Raw genomic sequence first — 19579 nt, 5'->3', positions numbered from 1 at the left:
TGATAGGCTGTAGTGTTTTCTGAAATGACCATTTTTGGCTTGGGATTAACTTTCCAAGTTGAACTCAAATATCATAATTCTAATGTTACAACATTTGCCTGATTTTTTTCATTAATTTCTTAAAGATTTGTGTATCCTTACCTGAATCAGAATGGTTTAAAACATTTATCAAAACTTCAAAGCATTTATTTTTAGCTCACAAGCTCTGCTTGTCACTCTTTATACATTAAAACCTCACATTCAACACTCCACCAGTTTGCCACTTGTAATTCTTATTTGTAAAGTGGCCTGAGCTTTGCTATTGGCAACTATTTAATTATGTGCACTTTGGCTAACCAAGAGAGAAGGGAGAAAGGGGAGAACTATTTTCCTTATTTAGGAGTAAATGCCAAAGAACTCTTTTGAAGGGCTACCTCAACCCACATCTATTCTAGCAAACATGCCAAAAGTTAGTAATGCTTTTTAGAGCCAGTCAGACTGGGTTTTCCAGTATTCTGCTCTGATGTAGTTATATTATTTTCAATACTTTAAAATAGTGATAGTGTTGGCAGTAAAATGAGAATTATATACTCCATTCATTCATTCATTCATTCAAGTTCTCTGTAGGTCAGGGTTCTCCAGAGAAACAGAACCAGTAGGATATAGATATATTATAGCTACATAAGAGCAGATTTCGTGTGGGAATTGGCTAATGCAATTATGGAGGCTGAGAAGTCTCATGATGTGGTGTCTGCAAGCTGGAGAAACAAGGGAGGCAGTGGTGTAGCTCAGCCCAAGTCTGAAGGCCTAAGAACCCGGGGAGCCAGGATGCCACCCTTAGTCCAAGGCGAAGGCCTGAGAACCTGGGGTCCACTGGTGTGAGTCCTGGGGTCCGAAGACCAGAGAACTTGGGGGTTTGATGTCCCAGGGTAGGAGAAGATGAGTGTCCCAGTTCCAGAAATGGGAGTGAATTTGCCCTTCCTCTGCCTTTTTGTTCTATCTGGGCCCTCCACTCATTAAGATGGTGCCCACCAACATTGGGTGAGGGCGAATTTTCCTCACTCTCTTCACTGATTCAAATGCCAGTCTTTCCCAAAAACACCCTCACAGACATACTTAGAAAGAATGCTTTACCAGCTATCTGGGTACCCCCTAATCCAGTCAGGTTGACACCTAAAATTGACCATCACAAGTGTCTACCAGTACCAAGTACTAGAAGGGGCAGAGATAAACATACACTTTCCCTAAGTAATTTAATCTTGAAGGGGAGAGAGACAGTCCCAGCACAGCAAAATAGCTCCCTACTGTAAGAGTATTTACAAGACGTGGAAGCAGGACAATGTGAGTGTGAGAGATGATGTAAAAGTGGCTGCAGGGCCACAGATCGCTGGGCTCCTGACTCCAGCAGTGCTCATTCCAGAAATATTGCCAAAAGGAGTGACCCTATTATGTGATACAGATGGGCTGCTTCCCAATAGTATATTGGTCACATTTTGCTGGGCACATTAAAGTTTGAAGTGTCTGGTCCCATTTCCGAGTACCTCTTTGATTATTAAAGTTTCAAATGTACAATATACAGAACTTAGAAAAATTATAATATCAAGGTTCTCAGACTATATATCCTATTTTCACTTGATCCTTCCAAGTTATTCATCTTCATACCTTCATCATCTATCAACACCTAGATTCTGATCCTGCCTGACTTTTGGAACCTCTTTATAATCTCTGCACTAGGAGAGAAAGTTCTTCTTAAATTTTTTTTATATACTTCAACTTTTACTTTTTGATATGCTTAAGTCAATGTCTGTAGGCCTTATCTTACTTCAAAGTGATCAAATTTATGAATACTTCTTTCCTTGAAGAGAACTGGAATAAATTTAAGATATGGAGACTGCCATAAAGATTACAGGCCTGAGCTAGATCACTTTTGCTATGTAGTCATGTTTGGGCAAAGAATTTATCGTATAGATTAGAGGTCACTGTGAGTTTAAACAGGAGACAGGCTGCAATTTTCCTAAAGTAACAAAATGGTAGAGCTATGGAAAAACTGAGGCCACAACCAGTGAATTCACTTTTGACACTTAACAAGATGAGTTCTTTTGCCTGAGACACAATGAACAAAGAGAGTAGGCACTGACCCAAATACATTGGACATTCTGTCTTTCTGGCCTTGGAGTCTCTGTTTTGAAAAGGTGATGACAGGTGACCTGAAAAAAATCCCAAACATAAGAGAACTCTACAAAAAGGAACAAGGGAGTGGCCTTTGTGCCGGTAACTCTTTGTTTTTCTGAAAATGAAAAACAGAATGACACATTAAGTTGTCTAAAAAACTGAAGTAAGAACAGCAAGGATTTGCTCTGAGCCAGCAGAATAGCAAATGGCCACTTCCTGGAACTGCTCAGTGTGACAGCTGGGAGAGAGGTAAGAGCTAAGTAAGCTGGCAGGTGACTTCTAGGTCCTCAACCTCCGGTGAATGTTGAAAGACACACTTGTGGTTTGCTATTCAGAATCCACCTGGGGAGGCCAGAGGGTGGAAGCCACTGCTGGCTTTACAGCCCCATTTCTTTGGAGATTCCCAAACTGCTCCCTTGACTCTCTCGAACCTTGAAGAAAAAGAGAGACAGACATTATGATTTAAATGAAAATTTTGCTAAATGAGAAATCACTGTTCATCGTTGTATCAAGTATTAATACATGGTGTTTGGAGATTAAACTATTGAATATTAGGTAGCAAAATGGGAATGAATTTATTTCTTAATGCTATACCTCCTTCATTTGAAGTTTATAATCCCACCTACCAAGGCATGGCAGGCCTTTGTTCCTGTCCCTTCTAGACAAAAAAACAATCCTAGGACCAAGAACTGAGTCCTGGGGGCAGATTGTCAGGAGCCCCATGAACACCATTGTCAAGTTCATTCATCTCATGATGGTCAGCTGAGCTTTGCTACATTTGTCTTATTCACTGCACAGTCTACTGCTGAATGTCTCCAGGCACTTACTGACATGTTATCTTGGTTTGAAGAAGCTGACATTAATAATTTAAGTGGAAGAAACATTATCAAAAAAGCAAACTCTTCTAACTTAGAAATAGCCTCCTCTAACTCTCAGTGACCTCATTACCTGTCTTCTATGAAGAGAATCGGAACATAACAAACTCAGTTCATTTGCAATTTTATTATTCAACAGCTCTAGAAAAATGGTATTCTATAAATAATCAAATAACAGAGTTCTTCCTCAGTTGAAGGGGGAATAAGTTAGTGTTTTTAATTTTCTCACTTGTTTTTCTCCTCCAGTTTTTCTTAAACCATTAGTCTTCTGTTAGTGAACATTAACAGGAAGGCAGATAACTGAACAAGAACAAATGCGGGGTGGGAGCGGGGAGGAGGGGATGGGTATATACAACCACAACAAGTAAGATGGGCAATGTTTGGGGAATAGACACTCTTGAAGCTTTTCTGGAGGGGGGAGCGGGGCATGGGCAATATACGTAACCTTAACACTTGTACCCCCATAATATGCTAAAATTTAAAAAAAAGTAAAAAAAAAAAAAAAAAGAACAAATGCTTGTGATTGTGATTTCTGATTGCATGAATTCTTGGAAAACTGTGGGGTATTTTGTTTGTTTGGAAGATAAGATTAAATCTAGCAATCATTTTTGGTATTGTAGGGAGAACCATGGCATTTGAGTGATACCCAGCCAAAAAGCCACAGCTCTAGGTCCTAGAGGACGATGGTCAAGGGTCTTCACAAACTGAGATTCAGAGAGATGATACAGGGATCAGCTGAGGGGAACAGAAACCAACATGGGCTTTATGCTGCAGAACTTGGGCAGCAAGCTAGCAGCTGAATGCCCTCAGTGGGTGTCCCTGGAGGGGTATGGGCAGGGGTGGGTGGAGGGATGCGTGAGCTGGCGTGAGCTCTGTGGAGAATGTCTACATCTGGTTTTAGGAAGTGTCAAGGTGGACAAAGGATTTCCTTGTCTCTGCAGCGCATTTTCTCTTATCAGAGAAAGTAGGGAGAAAGAAGCAGCAAGAAGAGGCCAAAAAGAAATGTCTTAAAATTTTAATCTATGGCAGCCCTACAATTTTCCCTCTTTCCAATGAATATAAAAAAAACTCAAATATCCATGTTTTGTCATCAGAGGTGAATTGAAGGGAAGTGGGCTAGCTCCTGTAAACTCCTAGAATATTAGAGCTGTAAAGGGCCTTGAAAAGTCATATTTCACTGTAATTGTGTGCCATATACAAGCACAATCTGCTGTACAGGCAGAAGTGTTTCTCATTAATGGCACGTTGCGTGCTAAACTGTGCAGGATTGGAGCACCACCTTGTGGCCAAAATCAGTATAGTTCTGAACACAAAAACAGGTCCCATTTGTTCAATTTTTTATTATTATAAATATAGTTTCTAGTTCACTTTCTCATGACCACATAAAGCACTTTGAGAATAATGATCACTGTACATATGCATATAATAAAAACAGTATGAATTTAAAAGAATAGGGTTTATGTAATTGAGTCTATTGATATTAATTTTACATTTTTGCTTATGGGAATTTTTGTGCAATCACACTTTGGGCTTAGAATTGGAGAGTGGGAAAAGGTGGGAAAGGAGGTCAGAATTTCAAAGTAAATGACTAATATCTTCCTCTGCTGCCAACCCAACTTCAAGGATCGGTGCTTCTATATCCCAACAACTTCTGTATGGTCTTACAACTGTCTTCTCGATATGGTTTAGGCATTAGTCAAAAAGCTAGTCCTCCAAATGGTCATTGAATGCTCTTGGTCACAAGCCCCATTTGATCACACCCTTGTATAAACATATTCCTTTTGCCCATAAATTATATCTGAGTGTTTATTCTCACAGGACAAATCAAATAGTTATCCAAAGACTGGTTCCAAGTTTCAAGCTATATCACATGGAACTGCAAATGTATGTTAATTTTTCTACATTCCAGCCCACCATATTTCAATGGGTGCTTTTAAAAGACACAAGTTAACAATTTAAGTTCAGAGAAGACATTACTTAGAAATATGTTGAAATCGCATTCTTTATAAGGGATATGGATCTTTACTTGCAAAGTAGTTTTAAGAACTAGAGCTAGAATTGTTCCTTATATAAATCTAGCAGTATTTAAGGTTTAGAGGGTCCTCAAACTACAGCCTGCGGGCCACATGCGGCCCGCCAAGGACATTTATCTGGCCTGCCAGGTGTTTTTGCCGCTGCTGCCTGTCCAGCTTAGCAGCCGACTAGTCCCGGGCCCACAGTGCACATGTGTGGAATGTGCACCGCACTCTCCAACGGCCCTTCAATGGTCTGAGGGACAATAAATTGCCCCCCTGTTTTAAAAGTTTGAGGACCCCTGGAAGCTTGAAAACCTAAAGTCAAGGATAGTTCCCCTCCAAACTTCTAAGTTAAGATTCTGCAAACTGTCCTGAGCAGGAGATGTTGGGATTCTACTATCAGCACTCCTTATTGGGGGGAGGTGGTGGGGAAAGGATTACTACTTTGCAAATAAATCCTAAAAACTTTTTTTAAAAGTTCATCTAAAAAAAAAATTAGAATTGTACTCTAGCTAGATTCTGCCATTTCATATTCACTGGATAAGTGGTTAGAAGACATTTACTTGTCTTTTGCTTCCCAGAAACTTTCATTATACATAATCTCTTCTCCTACTGTATCAATGGGATGCTTACCAAATCATGTTTACTTCACTAGGGAAATGCTTCGAGACATTGGTCTGAGCAATGATTTCTTGAGTAATACTCCCCAAAGCACAGGTGACCAAAGCAAAATTGGACAAACAGCATCACATCAAGCTAAAAAGCTTCTGCACAGCAAAGGAAACAATCAACAAAGAGACAACCCACAGAATGGGAGAAAATATTTGCAAACTACCCATTTGAGAAGGGATTAATAACTAGAGTAGATAAGGAGCTCCCACGACTTAATAGGAAAAAACAATCAATCAGATTTAAAAAATGAGCAAAGGATCTGAATGGATATTTCTCAAAGGAAGACATACAAATGGCCAAAAGGTATATGAAGAAATGCTCAACATCATTAATCATCAGAGAAATGCAAATCAAAACTACAATGAGTTTTCATCTCACCCCAGTTAAAATGGCTTTCATCAAAAAGGTGGTAAAAAATGCTGTTAGTGGGAATGTAAATTAGTGCAATCACTATGGAGAACAGTGTAAAGATTCCTCAGAAAACTGAAAATAGAACTACCATGTGAGCCAACAATCCTGCTGCTGGGTATATATCCAAAGGAAGGAAAATCAGTATATCAAAAAGATGTCTGCACTCCCATGTTTATTGTAGCACTATTCACAATAGCCAAGATATGGAATCAACCTAAATGTCCATCAACAGATGAATGGATAAAGAAATTGTGATATATATATATACACACACACACACAATGGAATATTATATAGCCACAAAAAGAATGAAATACTGCCATTTGCAATAGGATAGAACATGGATGGAACTGGAAAACGTTAAGCAAAATAAGCCAAGCACAGAAAGATAAATCTCCCATATCCTCACTCATATGTGGGAACTAAATCTTAAAAACAATTGATTTCATGAAGACAGAAAGTAAAATGATGGTTACCAGAAGCTGAGAAGGGTAACAGGGAGGGGGACATAAAGTAGGGATGGTTAGTGAGTACAAAAATATGGTTAGATAAAATGAACAATATTTGATAGCATAACTAAGTGACTATAATCAACAAGTTAGGGTGTACTTTAAAATAACTAAAAGTGGAAATGCAATGTTCCTAACACAAAGACATGATAAATGCCTGAGCTGATGGATATCCCAATTACCCTGACTTGCTTCACACTGTATGCCTGTACCAAAACATTTTATGTACCCTATAAAGATATGCACCTATTCTGTATTCATAATTTTTAAAAAATAGTAAAAAGGTTTTTTCCATAAAAAAAGAAAAGCTTACTTGTGAATGACACTTAAGTGGCATTTTACTACTGGGTTTGGTCCTCTATCCTTGTGTTTAATTAGGAGTTAGAGTTAACTCAAAAATAAGGTGAAATACAGTTGACCCCTGAAGTTAAGGGTGCCAACCCACTACGTAGTCAAAAATCCACATATAACTTTTGACTCCCCAAAATCTTAGCTACCGGAAGCCACACTGATAACATTAACAGTTGACTAACATATTTCATTTTATATGTATTATGTACTATAATCTTACACCAAGGTAAACTAGAAAAGAAAATGTTAAGAAAGAGGAAATATATTTAGTGTAAGTGCATCATCATAATGGTCTTCATCCTTGTAGTCTTTATATCGAGTAGGCGGAGGAGGAGGAAGAGTTGGTCTTGGTATCTCAGGGGTGGAAGAGGCAGAAGAAAATGAACATTAAGTGGATTCATGCAGTTCCAACCCATGTTGTTCAAGGGTCAACTGCAACTTACAACCTACTAATTCAGCCTACTAGGTAAGTTTTCCCCTCCAAAAGCGGGTCCCTGCTTTACCTGTGATAGCTGTAAACCTTCTTAGATATGACTCAAGTTCCACTTTCCTAGCCAGTCTCAGGCAATGAGTTTCAAAGGTCTTTCATCTTTCTTTATAAAAAGATTCCATGGCAAAAGTGTTGTTGGTATAACATTTTATCTCTTTTCTATTCTCAACTCTCAAGTCCTGTTTTTCTTGTAAAGCCCTGGAAGTAACTACTGACAGACTGAAACTAAAAATTATTACTATTGCCAAGTGAAACAGGAATAAATCAAATGGAAATTGAAGTTGGAGGATTGAACGGAACACAAAAGATTAAAGAACCAGGACACTCTCTACTGAATTAAATGTGTTCCAATATTTACAACAGTGCTTGGTACATACTATACCATGATTATAGAATACTAAATTAAATTGACAAATACTTTATTTTTTCATTATCTTCAACATTTTAAGCTGGTTTTGAGTTTTGATTTCTTAGAAAAAGCAATTTCTTGAAACCATAAAATTTACCTATTCTGCCATTTATTTTATAGAAACGAAGTTAACTAAGAAACATATCAGAAATACAGAATTTTAAACAGAAACTAGAGATCATGGAAAGAGCTGTCTAGTTATAATCTATATCTTGCATTTCTAAGAGTTGTGTAACATTGCTACTTTAATTGAAATTATATTAGAGAAGCAAAGTTCATCAACCTCTTATCATTCCCATGTCTATCAAACTACAATGTACCATTAAGAGAAAGAATAACTTTATTAATATTACAGCACAAAATTCACACAAGACATATATTCAAATTATAATATCTCAAAGCTAAAGGGGAATAAAATATACCTAACTATACAAATTCTGTACAATAGTGAAATAAAAAACTTTAGGAAAAATCTCTTGGAAAAAATGTCAAAGAATAACTTTTGATTGAACAAAAAACATTTTTAAAAAACAATACCAAAAATACTGTGACTTGGATAATATTTATTTAATTTTAGAACACAGTACAAAGATTAAGATGTATTTCTTTACAATTCTGAAAATGTCTAGCTTGAAACACCTTTGACATTTGTCTCATTGTTTTGCTCACAAAGTTTGGGTTGACTGGCTAGCTGACAGTGATGGTCTTTTGTGCTCTCAAGTCCTCTTTGGGCTTGGAATAGTCCCAGGGCCGTCTGTTCTCTGTGAATCCATAAAGTTTTCTAAGTGCCACCCGAGCAGCTTCTTCTTCTGCAACCAGTATTGTTTCCCCAGGTCCTTCTGCAATCAACTTTTTATCACTAGAAAGAAACCAAAACACTAGTCTTAAATTGTGTAGTACACAGTAACACCCAGGACACAAAGCAGTTATGTCTTGTAAATCTTATTTTGATAACAACACACACCAGACACAATGCAATAGCTTTAGATACATCACCTTTTAGATTTTAACTAGTTTCATTGCAAGTTCATTATCTATGGTAATTAGACAAAGATTCATTGACATTTCCAGAGAAATACAAACAACTTTTTAGGCTCAGTATTTTTGAAGGCAAAAAACCAACACATACCTATGTAAGTATGGGTTTAACTGCTGATAAGAAAACTGGAAAAATATATCTTCTTATAAAAACCTGAAACTATTATAAATATTCAGGAACTATAACTAAATTATTTTTAATTCATTTTGAATGTTTGAATGTGTAATATAACTTAAGGAAAGATTCTGTTAAAAAATTGTGCCTTTTGAGTTTGTCATTTAAACATTAACACAAATGAGAAATCGGTTCTACATTTTAAATTGAGAACTTCAGATTCAAAACTGGCTAGATTTAAAAATCATTTTCTATATCTATAATCCACCCTAATTTACTCCCAAAAGACAGAGGTAGCACAGTAAACATTAAATGCTGGCTACCAGTGTTCTACTAAAACTAGATAAAACTAAAACAGGTATTCCTCTGCTTTAGTGATATTTCTCTTATCATAATTAGCTATCTTCTTTAAAAAGGTAAAAATGCTTCTGCAAGGAGGGCAAAGAGTGTACACATTAAATAAGTATAAATCCTATTTGTTTTGTTACTTCTTTAACTGCGCATTTCCTGACCTAAAACTTCACCTATGCAATTAAAAGAAGCATCTTTCTGAAAGTTTCAGTCACAGCAACTCCATTTAATAACTGGGATTTAATGTAAGTCAACTTGAAAGTAAAGACCACCAGAACTAAATTAAAGAAAAATGAGTGAAGCTACACAAGTAAAAGAACAATATGGAAGGAATTTGCTAAAACACATGCTATTTAACAGTAATTTGAAATTAAATAGTAGTTAATCACATAAGTTAAACTTCATAATAATAAACACAAACATATTCATACAAAGTGAAAAATAGAGAAAATCACCTAACAGTAAATTTAATGCAGATTTATCATGTCTTTAGTCTAATGATGTTGATTATATTACTGATCATCTTTTAAAAATCTAGAAAAAAACTACACCCAAGACAATCACTGTCAGTAATATGTAATATGGCAAACTATTTCACACTTTTTTTTTTTTTAGAGAAAAAGATCATTTTCCCAAATTTCCCAATGTCATTAAAAATTCTTTTCAGAATGTCGCCTGTAATAGCTGTACTATTATTCCATCATGTGCATATATCATTTCTCTTGTGTTGGATACCAAACTTATTTTTCATTTTTATTAGTTCAATAATATTTACTGACCACCATGTCTCCCAAGAACCATTCAAGGTATGGGGTAGAAAAAACGTAAAAAAGAAATGAACACCTTTGTTCACAAATTTTTGTCTGCAATCTTAAGACAGACACCAAAAGTAGAAATACCAAATCCAAGTATATGCAAGTTTTAAAGATTCTTGACATTTCTGTTGAAATTATTTGCATAATATTATACGTTTTTCTCTTCTACTAGCACTGTATGATTGATGATAAAAGATGTATTTAAGGTTTTCCAATATGATAAGCAAAAAAAGTGTATCTCATTGTTTTGGCTTTGTACTTCAATTAAAACTGAAGATGAAAATTTTTACAACACTATACATTTTCTTTTTGGTTATGTTTTTCATTGCTTTCATATCCATAAGTCTTTTGTGATAAGAAGATTAGAAAAATGCTTAAATTTTAATTTAGCTATCTTAAATATTCAATGTTTACTTTTAACATTTTAATCTTAATACCTGAAATTAATTTTGGGCACTTTTTATTAACAAAACTAAAAAACTTTTTATGGATAACTAAGCCCTTCCTTTCCCAGCTCTAGGCTCAGCTGAAGCCGCTGACAGGAATAGATTAAGGTTAAATCTGTAACAAGTAAGAGTCAAAACTTACACTTTTACATGGAAAAACTTAAGTTAACATATAGCCTATGAAAATCTATAACAGTTAGCCAACAAAAGTTACCATTAGCAAAACACAGATTACTTGCCTTCCCCTTAAGAATGACTGGCAGAAAAGGAAGTAATATTAATATAAATAGATAATCATGAGGAAGAGATTTTTAAAAACTTTTTATTGTACTTAGAGGCTATATAAAGGAATTTGAAGAGGTTATGTTAAGGAATGTCGACATTCTTTATGTTATGTTGTGGAATGTGAAGAGTTTGTTTTTAAGGCTTCCAATCAAAATTATGAAGTTAAGATTAAAATTTCACTAACCAGTATAAGCCAACAAAATACAAAGGCAAAACTGTGGTGCTTCCAGACTGCCTAATAAGTCTAGGTTCAGGAGTTGAAATATTCCTTTTCTTCAATTCTTCTAACAATAGGCCCATGGGATTTATTATCTTCCACATCTCAAAGAGCTCTTTTCCAGTCATTTGGGTAATTAAGAAGTCCTGCATATAAAAATACAATTTATACATTTAAATTAGTATAAAAAACATTAAGACCATAATTCAAAGTCCTTTCTTTACACTGTTTGAATGATAAAAACCACAAGGTATATATTTTTTTATTTTTGTGATTTTTTTTCCTTCATCTTTATTTTGACAAGGTATATTTTTAACAGAAATTTAAAACTTAATGGGAAAAAATAGACAAAATGGACTATTTTTTTTCATTCCCATAGTTTTTTCACATAAATTTTATTACAAAAATCATAGTTGTATAAAAAATTTTGAAAGCCTAAGAAAATTGTCTATTTTAAGCAATATGATGCAGGAGAATTCCATATAAGGTAAAATCCTATCTTATACTCCTACCAGTAAGAAAAAAGATTTAAAAAGTTAAATTAATGAATAATAAAGACTATAAACTTTTGGCGGAAACTCACATAAAAAGGCATTCAGGACCTCTAGATAATACTTCCTCCATTAAATTGATGATTTTTTTAAAAAAAACATTTAAATAATAATTTAACATAGACTGCCTTTTAAATCTACAATTTATTAATACTTCTTTATAAGACTAAGAAAACAAACTATGAACATTCAAAGCAGAATTCATTTTGCCAGTAAAAAATTTAATTATGTTGAATAGAAACTATAGAAACAAACATTAATTTTCACAGCAATTTATATCATTAACTTATGTTAACAAACGTTAGTAATATGGTAACAGGATGGGTAAATGAGGGCAGGAGGGAATAAATTTTAAATGATCTCTTAGTTTATGAAATAAAAGCAATTTCATTACAACAATCCTCCAAGCACTAAAACTCTACTTTAGCTCACTTAATAAAAAATATTTATTAAGTCCATTCTCAGTGGGGGATGTTGAATGTTTTAATGTACAGAGGTAGAGGTGTATAAGCACATATACATGAATCACTGAACTGTCATCCACCATACTGAATAACCAAATGTAGGGTAAGGAACAACTCTTTTCCAATGCCTAACATATTAATATTAGGAATAAAAAAAGAAATCTCAACTTTTCTGGTGTGATTACCTTCTACCACATCCTATTTTTTCCTATTTGCTCCTGGTTTTATTAATTTCTCATGAGAACTTTCAGTAGGCTGTGGGTTGAATATTCTAACCCCATCTCCCCAGGATAGGGAGGCTATATGAAGAAATGATGTTCTAAAATACACATTTGATCATAGAAATCTCCCACTTAGAACTCTTCCAGCTGTCTCTAAACAAGATCATTAAATACATCTTTAGTATGGCTAACAAGAGTGCTGCTCAAATTTCCAGGTGCAGAAAAATCACCAAGAGAGCTAGTTAAAATACAGATTCCTACGCCCTACTCCCAGAATGTACTCTGAGGTGGTGCCTGATGAAGTGCATTGCTAACAAGTTCTCGGTGATGCTAGTGATACTAAGCATCCAAACCACTTTCTGAGTAACAATGTTACATATTCTGTATACTGGCCCTTAAAGGTTCATCTCTGACCACTCCTCCAGATACAATATGATAAAGCCAGGAAAGATTAATTGCAGTTCCCAAGCACAAGCTCATCCTTGACGCATCTTCTTTGTCCTTTTTAGGGGCAAATGTCACTTCTGTAAAACCTTCCCTATCCTTACGAGACAGAGTTGGTTGCTACCTTCCGAGTTCCCTCTGAACCGTACTACTACTATGAAAGCACTTCCCACATTCCACTCCATCTGCCTCATGAGTTGTGAGCAGGAGCGATTCCTATTTAGTCTATAACTCCAGAGCTCAGCAGAGTGCTTGGCACATAATAAGACACTCAACATTAGGTGGATAAATGAATGAATGAATGAAGATAATCCAAATCTGTCAATTCTACTACAAGAGACACTAAAGCTCTTGACTTAAAAATAGACATTTGAATTACCTATGTTTAATTGCATCTTTAAATAGAACTGTTAACAAGGCACTACATTATGGTAAACAAATATTTCCAAAACGGTCTCATGACTACCTTGTGGAAATTTCAAAGTCATAGCCAAATATTGTTTAGACAGTTTTAAAACCCAACAGAAGATACAAGGATAAAGAGAATAGAAATCAAGGAGCACTTTGAGAATTTCTTTAGAAAAAGCTATCTAACTAGGGAAGGAGGAAGACAGGTCTTACCAATCAATGAACAAAGTTTGAAGTGTTGGTAAATACAGATATCATTCTCTAACAATTTGGTATCAAAATGAAATAGATTCCAACAACATGTGTGCTGGTTTAAAGAACCTGACATTCAAACGTCTCAATAGAGACTGTTTTTATTACTTAAAAAGATCGTGTGGGCACTCTATTATTGGAGCGTGAACAAAAACTCATGTTCTCATCCAACGGCAGAGGATAAAACTTCTCCCAGTTAATAAATTTTAAAAGAACAGCGAAAGTCAAAATGTACAAGTTATGTAAGAATTTTAATTAGCTAAGATACTAGCTAACAAATAGTTATTTATCACAAAGACTGGGAAACCCAAGATTAATCACTTGGAAAAGCAGAACAGCTGCTCATACTTAAGCATGGAGCTCCTAACCACAGTGTGCCTTTGCATAGTGTCCTTTGGCCTCATTCATTCACCAAACATCTACCGAATATGTGCCATGCAGGAGACTATCCTTGGCCCTAAAAATGTAAAGTTAAAGATGACATGGCTTGCAGTCCTTCACAAGTCACAACCCAGAATTTCATGTTCACTTCTGATGTGAGGACAGTTGTCAATAAGAGACAGCTGGAATAATGAAGGCCCTAGCAGAAAGCTTTAGGTCTTTTTCAGTTTTTCTTGGGAGAAAAAATCACTTCCAATGTGATATAGCAAGAAAATGAATTACAAAAGGAAATTTTTCCTTCTCTCCACCTCAAGCATGTGCAATTAATAATTACCTACCCTGATGAAAAGTGCAGCCCTCTCAGGTCCACTGCTCTGTAGGAGGGCTCCAATTACTGCAAAGAAAGTGCGCTGTAATACAGGCAAGGGAACTGGGAATTCGGCACTCAGCGTTAACTGCTCCACAGCCAAGTTCCTAGCAACATGGCAAACAATTTCCTCACTAGTGAGAAAGTCAACAAGACCTTTGATGCCTTCAGTGGGCAAGTCGGGGTACTCGTCTTCAAGAAATTTCGTGAGGCAAGTTTGTGAAAAAGATTTCCCTTGTTCAGATAGTTCTTGATTACATTTAAGATTCAGAAGAAGAGCTTCTTTCTCTATCCCAAGTTTTTGCCGTTTGGCTTCCTCACTTTTAATATAGCAGCTATTAACAAATGCAGTTTTAAGAAGATCTAAGGAAAAGGTTTCTTGTAACCGAGGTCCGAAGGCTTGTATTTCAGCATGGTAGTCCCAGTTAGGCTTCTCTGAACTGAAAACATAAAGACAGTAAGTGATGGTAAAGAGAACAAGTTATTATGTAAAAATTTTTCTTTGTGAGGCCAGATGTGGTGGCTCACACCTGTAATCTCAGCACTTTGGGAGGCTGAGGTGGGAGGATCACTTGAGCCCAGGAGTTGGAGGTTAAAGTATATGACAGCGTCACTCTTTTCCAACCTGGGTGCTAAAGCAAGACCCTGTCTCATTAATTATATAAAGGAAATGAAAAAAGATTGTTTCTTTTTCATGCCAGGCTCTGCTAAGTATTAAAACTTAAGTCAGATGAATACTGGCAACCCTTTGCTATAGTCATAGTTGGATTAATTTTCCCTTTGGCCCAACTGCCATTAAGCCATTATACTAACTTTTAGGTTCCTTATTTCTCTTTTAACCATGGAACTTATGCTTTACACCTAGGTATGAGACATAAATTTTAACTTCACAGATTCAGGACACAAACATTAAGTACATCATATTTATAGTTGCTCCTTGATATCCATGGGTGAATAGTTGCTAGACCCCCCTCGTATACCAAAATCCAAGGATGCTCCAGTCCCCTATATAAAATGGTGTAATACAGGCATATCTTACTCATTTTATTGTGCTTCACTTTGTTACACTTTGCAGATACTGCATTTATTTTTTTTACAAACTGAAGATTTCCAGTAACCTTGCCTGTGCTTACTTTGTGTCAGCAGTTTTAGCAATAAAGTATTTTTTAATTAAGATATGTGGATTGTTTATTTAGACATAATTCTATTGCACACTCAACAGACTACAGCATAAACAAAACTTTAATAAGCAACATATCAAAAAAATCCATGTTATTCGCTTTATTGCGGTGGTCTGGAACCAAAATCCAAAATATCTATGAGGTATGCCTACATTTGCATATAATCTATCCACATCTATCTCTAGATTACTTGTAATATCTAATACAATGTAAATGCTATGTAAATAGCTGTTATACTTAATTGTTTAAGGAATAATGACAAGACAAAAAAGTCTGTACATGTTCAGTACAGACATAACCATTTCCCCCCCAGTATTTTCGATCTGTGGTTGGTTGAATTCCCACATGCAGAAGCCACAGATACAAAGGCTAACTGTATTTTGTATTTTATTAAGTTTTGAAAATATCCATTTAAATCAGTAATTAAATAATCTGGCATCACTCTATGATAAGTAGGTTAAAAGTTCATAATCATTTCCAAGAAGAAACTAAAATCATTTTTTTTAAAGAAGATAAACCCAAAATAAAGCCCTTTTAAGTAAAAAAGATAAAGTAAGGATAAAGCAGTAAAGGATAAAGATCTGGTTGAAATTCACAAGATCTACATAATATATAGACTTATATAATCTATACAATCCATAAAGTTTCTCCCAACTTTAAAAGCCTAAAATACCTAACTTTATAATATTTAAGGAAATGTGAATTAAGAAGAGATTTTATTTTTTGCCATTTTGGAAAACAACATAATGTTACGTGTTAGCAGAATGTTCCTAGTGGTAGTAGTATAAACTGGATCAACATTTTTTGAGGGGGCAATATTAAAGTTATCAAAACTCCATACATAAATAAGTTCCCAAAAGTAAAATATGGATATTCACTGTTACATCAGTTGTAATACCAATAATATGGAACTCTCATATTGCCCATAAACTGAGCCATAAAAAAGAGTGGGGTATACATACCTATTTGTAATGCCATGACAACATCTCAAAAACACATTATTAAACAGAAAAAGCAAGATACAGGACCACAGGTATGATCTCATTTGGAGCTAAAAAAAGCTGCGTCTCTTTCTCCCAAACCTTCTGCTACTGGAACAAGATCAATTAGGGCAACAAGATCAATTAGGGCAAAAACCTAAAGCTAACCTTTTTTTCTTTTACTCTAGACAGTGGACTTGTGGTTGTAGATATTTAATATTTTCTCCCTAATTCGCAATGCTGCAGAATGCTTCCTGTCCTCTCATCCGTACCCGAAGAATTCTCAGGCATCAAAAAACGGTGGCTGCAACACCCAAGCTCACGTGAAGGTTATCTCCAGCTGACCTCATTTCACACAATTTTCAGTAGATTCTAAATGGGAGTTCCAAAGCATCGGGAACAGCCCAGCGCTCTACCGCCCGGGGCACAAATCCATTTTCTTTGGCTCAAGCCAAGTGCCCAAGTCCCACGGGCGGATCTATCACAAACCTCCTAAGGTTCAACCTAGACGCGCATCCGCCACCTGTCCAAAGCTGCGGAGAGGAGGCCCAGTGTCCCCCGACTGCCACCCCGGCCGCTTCCCCAGGTGGCTCCTACCGGCGCACGGGTGGCGGCGGGCACCGCAGCAGGCGCCTCCGCTCTAACTCCTTCTGGAAGCGGAAGGCGGCGCGAAAGTCCTTCACTCCTCGAACCGACGGGACTAGCGTGGGGACTTTCGGAGCCAGGAGGCAGTGAGGCGCCTGCTGCAGCAGGCTCACTAGCCTAGACGCCATTGCAGGGAAGAAACCAATGGAGGACGGAAGGAAAAAAGTCGAGCCGGTGTTGCTAGAACACAGGTCCCCCGGAACTGGAGCATTCGAAGAAAGAGCAGGGGCGGGGACAGCATCTGAGGGAGGGGCGACTATGGCTGCGTTTTCATTGCGCATGCGCAAGCGCTTGTTCTCACCCAACTTGAAATTATGCGCAGACTAGCTACTTTAAAATGGCTTTGGGGTCTTGGAATTTCTGGCAGAAGTTTCTTCACTCTGTCTGTTGCTCTCTTGTTTCTTCACTTGTTCTCTTATTCTTTCTTTTCTCATTAAAGAAGAACAAAAATCCAGTTTCACTTTGAGGTTAAAGAAAACATGTAAATTCTCAAAAACTAAAACATTTTCTATTTGTATTTACTTTTAGAGTTCCAGACCATCAGTGCAGCCACTACTGAGCAAATATTTACTGAGCTTCTGCTTATAACCCAGCACATCTTCAAAAGCCTTATTTTCAGAAGCCCTAGACTCAGAAATGTTGGCTTCTCAAAATTAAAATTTTTATTGAAAAGCAATCTAACAGTACATTTTTTAAAAACATCAGAAAAAAGAGTGATGAGAATACATCAAAGCAGTAACAGTGGAATTATAAGTAGTTGTTTTTTAATATTTTTTTGTCTTAATCTTTATCTTACACTCTTTGGAAATATAAATTATATTTTATATTTTAAAATGTTACCAAAATAAGTGGAGCTATGAGACCACTATAAGTATAATCTTGAAACTTCAAATCCTGTTTTTGTTACTGAGCAATCAGTGGGCTCACTGTCTGATGCACATAGAAGCCAGTACCATGGCACCAGGCTTTGAAAAAGGAAAAGCTTTATTGCAAGTCTACTAGCAAGAAGTCAGGAGGAAACACCTAAATCTGTCTCCCCAAGCTGGGGATTGAGTCAGGTTTTATAAGTAGAGGGTAATGAGACATGATCTGACTGGATTCTGCCCAGGGGTAACACCAGGGCTCTCTCCTATTGGATCCTGGGTCCTGCCACGTGGTGTCCACATCTTAATTCAGTCCATCACTTAGGTCCTGCCTGTGGTTGCATATTTGGTTGTTGTATATTGCATGTTTGGCTCATCTGGGCATGCTCAGATTACGTTACCTTCAACCTGGGGGTTCCATGACAACTGTAAAACAACTCATGACTTTGTTACATAAAAGCTGAGTCAGACTGGTTTGGTGCGGTTACCTTTTGTTTTGCCTTTTTTTTTTCTTTTAATAAATAAAGCATTGTAAATGTGGTTTGAGCTGTTTGCAATGTGATTGTTATGCTAGCCTTCAGTGTAAACCCTGGGTAAGGCCCAGAGAACAGTTTAATAGAACGCCTGGCAAAACTACTTAACAAGATCACCAACTCTCCTTTCCTCTCTGGGATGAAACTGTCTCCACATCTTTTGGTAAGGCCGAAGGAGGGGAAGCTTGTGCAGAAACAAGACATCAACATAGATTCCATTTTCAGTCTATTCCATAGATTTAATATGTTCTGAATGGATAAACATTGATAAGGTATATATAACAACTGCTGAAAGATGCTGATAATTTTTTTTAAGTATTTCTTCTTGATTAGAGTTAACCAGAGTATGGGCATTAAAAGTTGTAAATGAAAGAATCTGGATATTGCATGAGAATAATTTATTCTTTTTGAGGCTATCACTTATATTGTTCATATCTATTTTTTTAAATACTCAGCTAAATATTACATTAGTTTACATATGAGATGTCATATTCTCAGTGAGTTCCACCATATAGTTCTCATGACACTGTCAAAAGAAAAACTTTAGACAAATTAAATTTAACAGAGTTTAATTGAGCAAAGAATGATGAGTCAGGCAGCCCCCAGAACCAGAATAGATTTAGAGCGACTCAGGGGATGCCACATGGTTGGACAATATATATGCACAGAAAAAGGAAAAAGTGACGTATAGAAAATGGAAGTGAGGCACAGAAACAGCTGGATTGGTTACAGTTGGGCAGTTGCCTTATTTGAACTAGCTTTGAACAGTTGGCTATCTATGGTTGGCTGTGACTCAGCTACTTGGTACAAGAGTATGTTATAGTTATGATTTGATACTGTGTCTAAAAGAGAAAAAGAGAACAGGTTACAGGCTGTTTATACATCAAGTTAGGTTACAGTTCATTATGTACAGAGACACCTTTAGGCCAAACTTAAAATATGTATGGAGGCAGCTTTAGGCCAAACTGCATTTGACAATGCTATTAGTTAAGTATCAGTATGGCAGTAATTGTATCAGTCAGCGACCAATGAAGAAAACAGAGCACACACCAGATGGTTCCATGGAAGAAATTTAATACAAGGAACTAGTTACAAAGGTGTTAGAAGAACTGAAAGGCTTAAGAGAGACCATGGGATAA

General features: G+C 36.3%; 1 protein-coding gene across 1 annotated transcript; it reads right to left on the bottom strand.

The window, feature by feature from the left end:
• Positions 1–8426: 8426 nt before the first annotated feature.
• On the bottom strand, positions 8427–17222 carry MRPL44 (mitochondrial ribosomal protein L44). The gene is made up of 4 exons (XM_012761065.2): positions 16997–17222; positions 14210–14678; positions 11118–11296; positions 8427–8742 (listed from the first exon to the last, which is right to left on the bottom strand). Exons 1-4 carry the CDS (start codon positions 17170–17172, stop codon positions 8571–8573), a joined length of 996 nt encoding a protein of 331 aa, XP_012616519.1. The 5' UTR covers positions 17173–17222; the 3' UTR covers positions 8427–8570.
• Between the last annotated feature and the right edge of the window lie 2357 nt (positions 17223–19579).

Source organism: Microcebus murinus, chromosome 8 (genome assembly GCF_040939455.1).
Source record: "Microcebus murinus isolate Inina chromosome 8, M.murinus_Inina_mat1.0, whole genome shotgun sequence".
In the NCBI taxonomy this organism is placed as follows: Eukaryota; Metazoa; Chordata; class Mammalia; order Primates; family Cheirogaleidae; genus Microcebus; species Microcebus murinus.
This window is presented reverse-complemented; position numbering and strand designations above follow the sequence as displayed.

Excerpts from the sequence above, each read along its gene's own strand:
- MRPL44 (XM_012761065.2), bottom strand. The coding sequence starts at position 17,172 with ATGGCGTCTAGGCTAGTGAGCCTGCTGCAGCAGGCGCCTCACTGCCTC. Across the intron at positions 14,679-16,996 it reads CCGCCGCCACCCGTGCGCCG|TTCAGAGAAGCCTAACTGGG; the intron begins GTAGGAGCCACC and ends TTATGTTTTCAG. Across the intron at positions 8,743-11,117 it reads TATTTTGTTGGCTTATACTG|TGATAAAAAGTTGATTGCAG; the intron begins GTTAGTGAAATT and ends GTTTCTTTCTAG.